A 12709-nucleotide genomic window follows, 5' to 3' on the forward strand; every position below is an offset into this window, starting at 1 on the left:
GAGAAAGGCTGTTTTATTTTCTTAAACCAGACAACCTTCCTGTTTCATCCATTCAATGAGAGAAGCACGAAGGTCAGTCTGCTCTGACTGAGCACCAGCAGTTGTCCTGTATTTCAGGGATCTGGAACTCAGGCAAAAGAAAAACAAAATCAGCATGTGATGCAGAAGTTGGGGGTTATGAGGGTCTAGGTATATTTTTAGCTCTGTATGATACTGGGAAAGAGACACTAGATAGAAGAGCCGAGTTTTAATCTTGGTTCTTCTACTAAGTAGCTGTGTGGCTATAAACAAGTCATTTTCCCTTCTCTGGGCCTCAGTTTCCTCCTTGGTGATAGGAACGAGCTGGGCTAAATGATTTCTAAAGTTCCTGTTATATCAGAAATTTTATGAGAAGAAAAGAAATGTCTGTCCTTACTTTAACACCTGGACACTAACACTTTTTTCATTCATTCTAACACTGTGCAGTGTGCATGCATGAGCAAGAAGAGACAAGTTATCCATATTTAATAATGAAAATTTATTAATATTAATTGTTAATATACTCTTTTATTTTCAAAAGAATAATACATTCATAAAGAAAGAAAAAAGTCACCCATGGAGTCAGGAAAAACTGGGTTTAAGTCCTGCCTGTGACATATACTAATCGTGTGACCATGGGCAAGTCACTTAATCACAGTTCCACAGGCAACTCTTTAAGACTATAAAGCACAGATAAGTTATTGATCTATATAGATGGATGGAGTTTCCACACTTGAGGCACCCTACTAAAGTCTAATACCATCAGAAGTACCACCATCTCCTCCACCATCAAAAAAGAAAAAAATTATATCTATTATCTCATTTAATCCTCAAAACAGCACTATGAAGGAAGTGGAACAGTATCATTCCCATTTCAAAGATAAGAAAAGGGAAGAAAAGTAAGTTTAAGTGACCCATCACAATTTACACAGTCAGTATTAGATGTCAGACAACAGCCTTGAATGCGGGGGAAGGGGAGTCCTCTTCCCTGTTGATGCTCACTGACTCAAATTTCTAGAAAATGATTCAATGACACACACACACCAAAAAAAAAAAAAAAAACAGAAAAAAGTGACTTACTTCAGCTGATTGGTTTCCATCCCCTGAGCAATAGCCATAAGAATGCCGCCATGATCACCCCATGTATAGTAATGAGGTCCAGAAAGGGCCTGGGAAGAAAAAGTCAATAGGTCACTTTATTCTGTTATCAGAAAGCTAAGAATACTGGGGTTTCCAAGCAATCACTAGATTCAAAACACAAAAAAACCAACTTCAGTTTACAAGATATAGTATACACAATAAGCAACTATGTTGAATGAACCGTCATATGCACTATCCCATGGGTGCCATCTGATTCTCCCAACAACCATGGAAAATAAGCAGGGAAGGTAGCACTACTTGTCACAAATGAAAAAATTGAGGACTAGACCATTTGTGACTTGCGAAAGTCACAGCTAATAAGAAGCAAATCTAGAATCCACATCTTCTTCTTAGCTCAGATCTCCTTCCACTACACAAACCTAGCTCCAAAACTCGGAATTTCTATACAAGGTTCTAAGCAGTAATAAATCGGAAAGGGGGCCTGAAGAACTTCAGCTAGAAGTACTGTAATGAGTAGGTCACTAAGGTTCTTTGGGCCTCAATTTCCTCATTTGAAAAATAAGGACACTTAACTATCTTTAATCTCAGTCTACTGGCTGATTCCCTACTGCCTACAAACCTGCCCATGTTTCCCTCAACCTCAAAAAATCTTCATCTGATTCAACCTTCCTTGCTAAATATCATTCTCTGCCCCTTCTTTTTGTGGCCAGTCTCCCTGGAAAAGGCTTTCACAATCACTACCTCTTCTGCCTTTCCTTCCACAGTAATCTGGTTTCTATCTTCATTCTTCACAGCTCTCCCCAAAGTTATCAATAATCTCTTTAACAGCCTAATCTAATGGCCTTTTCTCAATCCTCATCTTTTTTTCTCAATCTCTCTTGTTTTTGACACTGTCAATTACCTTCTTCATCTTCATAATTTTCCTTCTCTAGTTTTTTCACTCACAGTCCCCCTACCTATCTCAATGCTTCTTTTCAGTCTCTTTTGTTGAATCATCATCCAAAGTCATAGCCCTTAACCATGAGTGTTTCCCAAGGCTCTGTCCTGGATCTTTTTCTTCTCTCCCACTATACTATCTCAGTGATCGCATCAGCTCTCATGGATTCAGTTATCAGCTCTATAAAGATGACTCTCAGATTTATCTGTCCCAGCCCTAATCTCTTTCCTGATCTTTAGTTGCCTACTGGACATCTCCAACTAGATCTTAAAGTTCAACATGTCCAAACTGAACTAGTTATGTTTTTCCCCAAACCCTCCTATCTTCCTAATTTTCCTATTGAAATCAAGTGCACCACTATATTCCCAGTTACAGAGGCTTGCAACCCAGGTGTTATTCTTGACTCTACTTTGTCTTATCCCACAAGCCCCCAACCCCACTCCACCTTGGTCAATATCCAATTATTGACCAAGTCCTATGAATTCTACCTTTACAACATCTCTCATATAGGTCTCTTTCTCTCTTCTGACGGTACTACCACACTAGTGCCAGCCTTCCTTACTTCATGCTTAAACTACTGCAGCAGCCTATTGCTTGGTCTCCTGTAGCAGTAAGCATCCCAGCATACACAGGAGGGCCTGCTGCACAGGTTCTTAAATACGTTTTTCTAAAAGGAAAGCAGAAGCACTCTTCAGAAAAGACCCTCACATTTCCTTACAGGTCCGCCGCTGCTGAGATGCTCAGGTTTGAAACATGAATTTCTACCTGTGTTTAGCTTCCCTATGCTTGGGGATAGCAGCTGCTGCTCCACAATTTGACCAGACTTTAGATGCTAAGTGGTATCAATGGAAGTCACAACACAGAAGGACCTATGGAGCGAATGAAGATAATTGGAGGAGAGCAACATGGGAGAAGAATTTGAGAATGACTGAAATGCACAATCTGGAGTACAGTGCTGGCAAACATGGTTTCCAGATGGAAATGAACAAGTTTGGAGATATGACCAATGAGGAATTCAGACAAGTGATGAATGGTTTTAGACATGATAGATTTCAGAGGAAGGCCAAAGGAAATCTGTTTCGTGAACCTTTCTTTGTAAAGATCCCTAAATCTGTAGACTGGAGAGAAAAAGGCTATGTAACTGCTGTAAGAATCAGGGTCAGTGTGGTTCTTGCTGGGTATTTAGTGCAACTGGTACCCTGGAAGGCCAGTGGTTCCATAAGACAGGGAAACTTGTTCCACTTAGTGAATAGAATTTGGTTGACTGCTCTAAGGATGATGGTAATGAAGGCTGTAATGGTGGTTTAATGGATAATGCCTTTCTATATGTGAAGAAAAATAAAGGCATTGATACAGAGGAAACCTATCCATACGAAGCAAAGGATGGCAGCTGTCATTATCGGCCAGAATGCTCCAGTGTCTATGTCACTGGATTTGTGGATATCCCATCAGGGCAGGAAAATGCTCTTAAAAAGGCTGTAGCAACCGTGGGTCCCATCTCTGTGGCTGTTGATGCAGGACATACATCCTTCCAATTCTATCGGTCTGGGGTTTATTATGAACCTGAATGCAGTAGTCAACAGCGGGATCATGGCATATTTGTTGTGGGCTATGGTGTGGAGGGAAAAAATGGAAAGAAATACTGGATTGTCAAGAACAGCTGGGGTGAAGAGTGGGGTGACAAGGGGTACATTTTGATGAGCAGGGACCAGAGTAACCACTGTGGAATAGCAACTGCAGCCAGCTATCCTGAAGTATAATGTGACTGAAGAAGGACCGCTTTACAGAGAGATGGAACCCAACCTGTACTGTTTGGGATCAAACACTTGAATTGCCCAGGATCCAAGTTGTAATTTGAGTTCCTTCTACATTTTTACCTCTGTGAAATGTAAACACTACTTTGTTATAAATAGCTTGTAATATTGCTTAGTTCAAAAACTTATAAATTTTCATTTTAAAATTGTATGTATAAAGAGCTTTACCTTTTTAAATAAACTTTCATTCACTATAAAAAAAAATAAAAGGAAAGCAACTTTGGAGGGGTCAATAATCACTTTAAACAAACACATACACCAACAGAGAAAATACAAGCAGAACCAACAAACAGGGCTTCCAACTGCCTGACCACAGGCAATATACACATCATCACCAGAGAGAGAAACATCAACATCTGGGTTTTCAAAGCCAAGTAAATGGTTACCCAGTCTCATCTGGTACATGAACTTTCTTCCAAAAACTAAGCCCCAAAGCAAAACCTCCCGTCAGAGTATATATACTCTTTTCAGAGCCGAGGGCATGAACCCTCATGACCGAGTGCCTCATTAGCAATCAGCAAAAGGTGTGGGCCTTCATAGGAATCAAGCCTCCCCTAATCAATAACCCTCCCTGAGGCCTATCAATGGGCAGGGAAGATTTTTAACTCCCATTTACATCTCCCTACCTCTACCCTCTAACAACAGTCCACCTCCATCTCAGCCATCTAAAGGATCTTCCTACGGCACAAGCTCACCCAAATCATTCTCTTACTCAACAAACTCTAATGGATCCCTATTAACTGGAGGATCCAATATAAAAGAATCCTTTGTTTGACTTAGAAGATTCTTCAGTATCTGGCCCCTTCCTAATTTTGCAGTCTTCTTATACCTTAGCCCCTTAGTTTGTTTCCTCAGAGCTGATTTCCTTGCTGTTCATCCTTTAGGACATATCATTGCCCACTTCCAGGCATTTTCACCAGCTGTATCTCATGCCTGAAGCTTTCATTCCCTTCATTTCTGCCTCCTCAATTCCCTGGTTTCCTTCAAGTCTCACCTTCTACAAGACAACCTCCTCAGGCTTAATGCCCTTCCTTGGAGCCTATCTTTAATTTATCCTGTATATATCTCGTGTGTGTGTGTGTGTGTGTGTGTGTGTGTGTGTGTGTGTGTGTGTGTGTGTGTAATTTATTTACATGTTCTCTCATAAGACTATGAATTCCTTGAAAGCAGAAATTGCATTGCTGCCTTTATTTGCAAACCCAGGACTTAGGACAATGCTTGACACGTAGTAGGTACTTAAATGATTTTTGACTTACTTCTACACATTTAGGTTTCTTGTGCAGATGTCATACCATGCTCTTTGGGGTAATTATGAAATTCTTCCAATAGACTATGCAACGTTCTAAGTCTCAATGAAATAAACACAGTATTATTTATAACATCTGAAGGACCTCACCATCCAGAAAATTACTTTTCAGTCTGGATCCCCCCATTGCATCACCTTCATTACAGTGGTGAGCATCTTGGCAAGCATCCCCTTTCCCTGTTTTATACGTCACCTGATGTTTATAATCAGAGGGTCATTGGACAGGATCGTTTATGTTATATAATCCAAGGAATTTTCACTGATTTTGATGTATGGAAAAAGGATATACAGTAAAAACAACCTATAAGGCAGCATTTTGTTCCACCACATTGGGGGACAACATAAGCACAATGAAATCTTATGTTCTCTACATCTTTCAGTTAATTGTGAAATAATAAAACATGACTTGTTTCGAATATTGTTTGTTCAAGCTTCTTTGTTCCCTAACCGTTACTGAAAATTCCTTAAACTCATGTATGCATGACTTTCATACAGATTCTATGGGGGTGGAGAAGTCAGCACCTCCATGTACTCAGTAGTTATCAATGCTCCCTTGGTTTCTTTCTACTGACATTAATAAAGCCCAGTACTTTTTCATTTCTTTAGTATCTTCCCCTTCTTCAGACACATTAATGTCCTTGAACTTGTACCACTGCCAGCATAGATTTCCTCGGTGAATACTTGGCCAATCTGCCTTCTTTTCTTATATTTGTTCTCATTAGCGTCATTTTAACTCCCTCTATAGCTCCATCTGGCACCGTGTGATGTTGCAGTCAAGGTTGATGGTTCCACTGTCCATGATGGAGAGAAGTTTGTTAGGACTTTTGCTAATCTTTTGCATCTTTCTTCTGCTTGCAATTCTCCTTTCATTTTCATCCTTAATTGTCCTCAGAATGACTTTGTTGGTTTTCTTGCCCAATTTTCTTTAAACTGGTTTTACCCTCCACTGCTTCTCTCTTCTTTATGAGATATTTCTCGTAATCATCCATCATCTTTCTTCATAAGATTTTGCAAACTAGTTTATATTCTAACCCAAGAATTGTCTTTAGCAGCCATCTATCTCCATTTGACAAATAAATCAGATATTTGCCAACTAAGGCACTTTCTGAGATATTTCAGTCTTCTTGTGGTGGTAATTAATTTACATTGGTTATACTTGAGTATAAAATTATGACAACCCCTTTTAATGTCATTTGTTGTCCATTTTCCATTTCTGATTTCCAACTGTTTAAATAGTTCAGGGTTAAATTGTTTTAATTATACATATTTTTCTAATTATTATAATTATTATTATTATTCACTAATACTGTTATTAGCTCTAAAGAGTCAACAGTCTGACCACATACAAATTGCTGATTTGGGGATAACTAACATCAATAACAATCCTTTTCCTGTCTATTACAATATAATCAATTTCATTCTTTAAAATATTTTTTGGTGCTCCCCATGTTCAGCACCTACAGAGTCTTTTCTTCAAGAAATGTTCAGGATATAGAGGCATATAGGCTTCTAGATAATCTACAACTTGCTGGCTTCTCCCATTATTCCTTCTTCCTCAACAATGTTTTCCCACATATTTCTCCCCAGTCTCATTTTTTCCCACCTTTGCATTTAAGTCATCATTTATTCAAGGATATGGACAAGAGTCACACAGGATGGGTATACTCTGTAACCCTCAGTAAAACATGAGTTCAAGATCAAGGACTTCATTTCATCTTTAGATCTCAATACAAAGTAGGCAATGATTAATGCTGAATTAAATCAAATAAGCCTTATTATACATATGGTGAAAACCACAGTTCTGTGAGAAGGAAGTAAGAAGGAAAAAGAGGTGAGGAATTTATAAAGTAAGAAGAGAGCCTAAGAGAATGAGGAAGAAAGGATGAAGAGGACACTGGGACCCCTGGATTTTCTGCCACAAAGCCCCTAGAGTAGGGACAACTAGAAGGAACTCCCAGAGAATAAAGGGTGAAGGAATATCCATCTGGGCAATCACATTCTCTCTTCCTGTTTACCTCACACATACATATCACCATCTGAAATTCTGTGTGCCAGTTAACAATAATAATAATAAACTCACATTTATAGAGCACCATAAGATATAGAAAGTGCTTTTCCCCACTCATAACCTGTGATGTAGCAAACACAAGTACTTTTATCCCCATTTTGTAGACTAAGTCACTGAAGTTCTTAAAGTAATTTGGCAAAAATCACACAACCAGAAAGCTGCAGACTCAGGCCTCCCCTTCTAATTCTGCATCTGACCCTATTTCTATTACATCCACATCATGATTCCTAGCTGTGGGTCTTCCACAAGGTTCTGCTCTAGGCCCTCTTCTCTACTCCCTCTACAGTGCCCCTTTAGGTAATCTCATCAGAGGCCATCTCCAGTCATCCTGATCAATATCTCACCACTGAACCCAGATGATTCTGAAGGAGAAAGTGAGACTGGTGACTTTGTACAACTCTCCCTCACCTAAATACAATTCACTTACAAGTCATGGCGTCATCTTCCTGATGTCACAGTACTTTTCAAGGACAAACCACAACAATGATCTCATCACCTCTCATGGATTTAACTATCATCTCTATGCTGATAATTCCCAGGTCTATATATCCAGCCCCAGTGTCTCCCCTGAGTCTCTGTCCTGTATCACCTATTGGGCCTACTGGGGTTTTCAAACTGAATGTCCCAGAAATATCTTATACTGAATATATTAAAAATGATTTCAATATTTTTTCCCTAATATTCTCCCCATTTCCAAACTTCCTTATTTCTTTTTTTCTCCTTATTTCTTAAAAAGAAAAAACCCAACCCCATGATCCTGTCAGGGTCTGAGGTTCATAACCTCAATGTGGACTCCCCCTCCCTCACTCCACACATCCAGTAAGTTGGCAGAGCTTGCCGATTCTCCCTTCACATCTTCTCTCACATCTGATTCTTTCCCTCACTCAAAGCTATCACTTTAGTTCAGGTTCTCATCACCTCTGGCTGGTTTTTTCAACAACCCCCTAATTGGTCTCCCTGCCTCAAGTCCATCACCACTGCAGTCTAACCTACACACTACTGCCAAAGTAATTTTCATTAAGAAATCTAGCCATGTGATTTCCCTACTCAACCCCAGTGGTTTCCTATCAACTGCAGGATAAAATATATGTTCCTCTGCTTTGCTTTTAAAGCCCTACACAACCTGGCCCCTACCTACCTACATTTCTAGAATCACTGGACATAGAATCACTGTGGAATTAGAAGGGGAGGCCTGAGTCTGCAACTTTCTGGTTATGTGATTTTTGCCAAATTACTTTAACTGCACTCTACAGTCTTGTCAAACTGGTCTTCTCTCTGTTCTTCTCCATCCAACTCCTATCTTCGTGGCTTCGCAGAGGCCATTCAATGTATCCCTTCCTTACCTCCATCTCACAGGGTCCTCTCTTCCTTTAAGTTGCAACTTGGGAACAGTCTGAAGCATGAAAACTTCCTAGATTACCATAAATGCTATTATCCTACCCACAAACAACACCCTATTTAATTATTTTGTGTGTGCCTGTGTGTATATGTGTGTGTGTGAGTGTGTGTGTGTGTGTGTATATATATATGTATATACACACATTAATTTTCTATTTATGATCTACATATTTTTCTATACATTTTTTGTCTCCTCATTAGCTCATCCTTTGTAGCTGTATCCCATCCCTTCAGTCTAGCGCAGAGTAAGTCCTTAATAAATTCTTGGCAGACTTCATGGTTAAAGGTAATCAAATGGGACTAAAGCTATCATTCTTGTATTAATATACTCTTTCATCACTTCAGTTGGTTACTGACAATCTGTTCTCAATCTTTCTTTTAATAAAACAGGTCTGGAAAGCCAATCTCTTCCTTGAAGGCTTCTCCAATTCCTAGTGGATCCAACTCATCTCAACACACAATTCTCATTCCTCCCACTTGGGCCATAAACACAACACTAATGTTATCTACTTATTTGCTTGAAAGTCCAGGTCTGTTTGCCAGTACGTGATCTGTTTCAGGGTTGACCCACTTAGATGGTGAAGTTTTGCTCAAGACCAGCAACTGTACTGTTTTCTTCTCTGTTTCACCATATTTAGACAGACACCGTACACCATGACACAATACAAGAAGACAAGCACTAGACTTAGAGTCAGAAGGCCTGGTTCTACCACTGCACAGTTAGTTATGTGTCAATAAACTACTATGACCCTCCATTTTCTCATCTGAAAAATGTGAATACTAACATTCACATCACGAATTGCTATATGGGACAATGCTTCCTGATGAAGATGAAGATGACTCTTTCATCCCTCCTGGAGTTCTTGTTTTGAGGGCCTTACTCATGAAGCAAATACCTCCATGTTAAAACTAGGCAGCTAGGTGATGCAGTGGATGGAGAGCTGCGTCAGGAATCAGGAAGACTTGAGTTCAAATCCAGCCTCCCATGCTAATGAGCTGTGGAACCCTGGGGTGAGTCACTGAACTTCTGCTCATTTCAGTTTCCTCATCTATAAAATGGGGATAATAACAGCCCCATCTATCTCTCATGATACAAGTGCTAACTATCATTGTTATTACTTCTACCACCACTTCCTTTCCTCCTACAACAAGTAAGATGGAATATATTATATTTTACTTTTTCTCTTTCTAACTAAGTCATAAGAACACATTTCCTATAATCATGGTCCACAGAGCTGGAAGAGATTATCTGGCCCAGTTCTCACACACATACCCCTTCCCCACTATTCCCTTTCTATTCACCATTCTACTTTCAGGCAAATAAGGTATTTCATTCCAATTTCACTGGTGAGTCAACTAAAACCCAGAGAAGGTTATTACAGCACAGTCATCATAGCCATCATCCAGGGGAGAAAGGCTAGGCATTACCACGAACTACCAACTAACTAATTCTGGACCTTGGGAACAGAAATGTCCCCCAAACCACCAGACCCACTTTCAGCTCAGCCCCATGGTCATTACTGAAGTGAGAAATCATTGTAAGGGAAGGGGCCCAGCCATCCTCATCACTACCAGCAACAAATGCTGACCAAATGCCACCAGCAGGAAGATGGGTAGCCACTGAACAAAGGGATTTTATTTATGGACACAGATAGCAGAGGGCTGTTGTAGATGGGGGACCTAAAGCGTGAGATTTTCATTTGTCTGAAAAAAAAGCAGAGGGATGGAAGCCTAGAAGTGGCAGCCCTCTCAGACTACCAGTCCTGCTTCCAACCAAGCCCTCACAACCATCAGGGAGGGAAACAGCTGTTGTGGAAAAACGGCTAACCAACTCTAATGGAGCAGCTCAGGACCCAGAATCTAAGAGTCTTGGGAACGACAACATTTGCAGCCCAGTGGCCAAAGCCATCATCCTGAGAAACAACCCTTCAAATGGCTCAACAAGGCCACTGCTCCTGTAGGTGCTGCAGCCACAGCTACTGAAGACCCAGAAAAGAAAGTTTTTGCCACCAAAGTTCCTGACACTACCAAAGGGTTCAACATCAGAAACTGATGAGATTTTATCAATGGAAATGACATGAAAGGAGAGGCATTAGCACCTGTTTTGCCTCTGCAACCTAAGGATCATAGAACCTTCCCATCTGACTTGCAACTGAAACCTTTTATGGATGATGTATATACATCCCAATTAGAACGTGAGCTCCTTAAGATTAGGGATTGCCTTGCTCTTCTATTAGTATCCCTGCACTTAGCATAGTGCTTTGTATATAGTAAGTACTTACTGAAATCTTTTTAATCCATTCTTTCATGTAAGGGAGGTAGGGACTGTCTGTCTCTGGTATATAGCCTGCCATATACTAGGCCATTCACAAATGCCTGCTGACTGATCACAATGCCTCTCTTAATAAATCTATCCATCTTCTTGCCTCTCCATTGTGCTCAACCACCTTGGAAGAAAAGGCTGCACTCCCTCAGCCTTCCTCTCAAACAAGTTCAATCTCATACTTTTGCTCCCCATCCCCCAGGGCTCCAGGCTCTCTGCATCTATGAATAAAGTTCCTTCGTGCAATGGCGACTTAAGGGCACAAATCGAAACAGCATGAAGCGAGACACTTGTAGCTACCCCAGAATTCACCAGACCACACCACTTTGCTGGGAGGGGAAAGATACCTCTTTCTTCACAAGAGGAAATTGCTTGCAGATGTCCAAATACCAGATTACACCAACATCAGAACATACAAGCAAACCACAAGCCTGGCCAGAGGAGAGAACACCCAATTTCAAAAGGAACACATAACACCAGGAAAGAGAAAGCAGCTGCTGAATCATCCCTGGGGGTCTGGGCAAGGCCGACCCACAGATCTGTCAAGTGTTCCTGATTCAGTTGTGCTGTGGGTACATGCATGTGCCTCTTTCACTGTTCCAGCCCTGGCTGATCACCCTCCTCTGAATTCTTTACAGGGGCACGCAGTGTCTAGACCACACAAATTTTCACTGAATGACCACAGAATTACAAATTTACAACTGGTGAGAAAACATTTTACAAATGAGGAAACTGAGGCTCTGGGAGGTAAAACTCTTGAGAGAGGGAATATGCTTCAGTGAAAAGAGCACTGAGCTCAACTCTGTTGGAGCCCCACTCCATCTATGTGACCCTAGACCTCAGTTTCCCAATGTGTTCAATAAGAAGACTGGATCAGATTGCTCTGGATCAGATGACTATCTACTTCACAGTGTACTTGTTGGGAAAAGTGCTGGCTGAGTGGCCCTAGGTCAATCCTTAGCCTCACTGTTCCCTGATTTGTAAAATGGTACCTATCAAAAGGTTGTTGTAAGGGGCAAACATATGCCAAGTTATTCAGCTTGTGGGACAATGCATAGAGAACTAAGCTTGGAATAAGGAAGCCTTGAGCTCAAATCCAGCCTCAGATACTCACTAGCTGTGTGATCTTGGGCAAATCACTTAACTTCTATTTGTCTCAGTTACGTAAACTGTAAAACAGGCATAACCATAGCACCTATCTCCTAGAGCACCTGTACAGTACAGTGGATAGAGCAGTGGGATTGGAAGCAGGAAGTGTCATCTGCCTGAGTTCAAATCTGGCCTCAGACACTTACTAGCTGTGTAACCCTGGGCAAGTTATTTTATCCCCATTTGCCTCAGTTTCTCATCTGTTAAATGAGTTGGAGAAGAATAAGGCAAACGCTCCAGTATCTTTGCCAGAAAACCCCAAAATGAAGTCACAAAGAGTCAGACACGACTGAAGTGACTAAACAACACCTCCTAGGGTTATCACCTAAGATAATATTTACTAAATGCTCAGTGCCTGGCACACAGTAGGCATTTTAGAAATGTCAACTATTATTAAGTGCTTTAAGAATTATAAAATTATGACCTATTGCTATTAATTTTACAGATTAATATATTTATGGTCATTATAAAATTTAAATTATTATTTTAGTGCAATGGGAAGAATCTAGGACTCTAAAGTGAGAATACTTGAATTCAAACATTGCCTTTTTCACTTTCTACCTGTGTGACCTTCATTGAGTCTCTTAATTTCACC

The 12709-nt window shown here is 40.4% G+C and overlaps 2 protein-coding genes across 2 annotated transcripts in view; one reads left to right on the forward strand and one right to left on the reverse strand.

Annotated features, from left to right (window-relative positions):
* The window catches only part of SORL1 (sortilin related receptor 1), a 224599-nt gene that overhangs the window by 127083 nt on the left and 84807 nt on the right, over nucleotides 1–12709 (reverse strand). Inside the window, exon 12 of the mRNA XM_072612918.1 lies at nucleotides 1099–1187. Within this exon, the coding sequence (XP_072469019.1) occupies nucleotides 1099–1187 (89 nt within the window). The remainder of the gene's footprint in view (nucleotides 1–1098; nucleotides 1188–12709) is intronic.
* On the forward strand, nucleotides 3298–4071 carry LOC140506118 (procathepsin L-like). The gene has a single exon (XM_072612920.1). The coding sequence runs from the start codon at nucleotides 3364–3366 to the stop codon at nucleotides 3814–3816; it is 453 nt and encodes a 150-aa protein (XP_072469021.1). The 5' UTR covers nucleotides 3298–3363; the 3' UTR covers nucleotides 3817–4071.

This window comes from Notamacropus eugenii, chromosome 5, assembly GCF_028372415.1.
Source record: "Notamacropus eugenii isolate mMacEug1 chromosome 5, mMacEug1.pri_v2, whole genome shotgun sequence".
NCBI lineage: Eukaryota > Metazoa > Chordata > Mammalia > Diprotodontia > Macropodidae > Notamacropus > Notamacropus eugenii.

Coding starts and splice junctions, on each gene's coding strand:
- LOC140506118 (XM_072612920.1), top strand. CDS start 3,364: ATGGATAATGCCTTTCTATATGTGAAGAAAAATAAAGGCATTGATACA.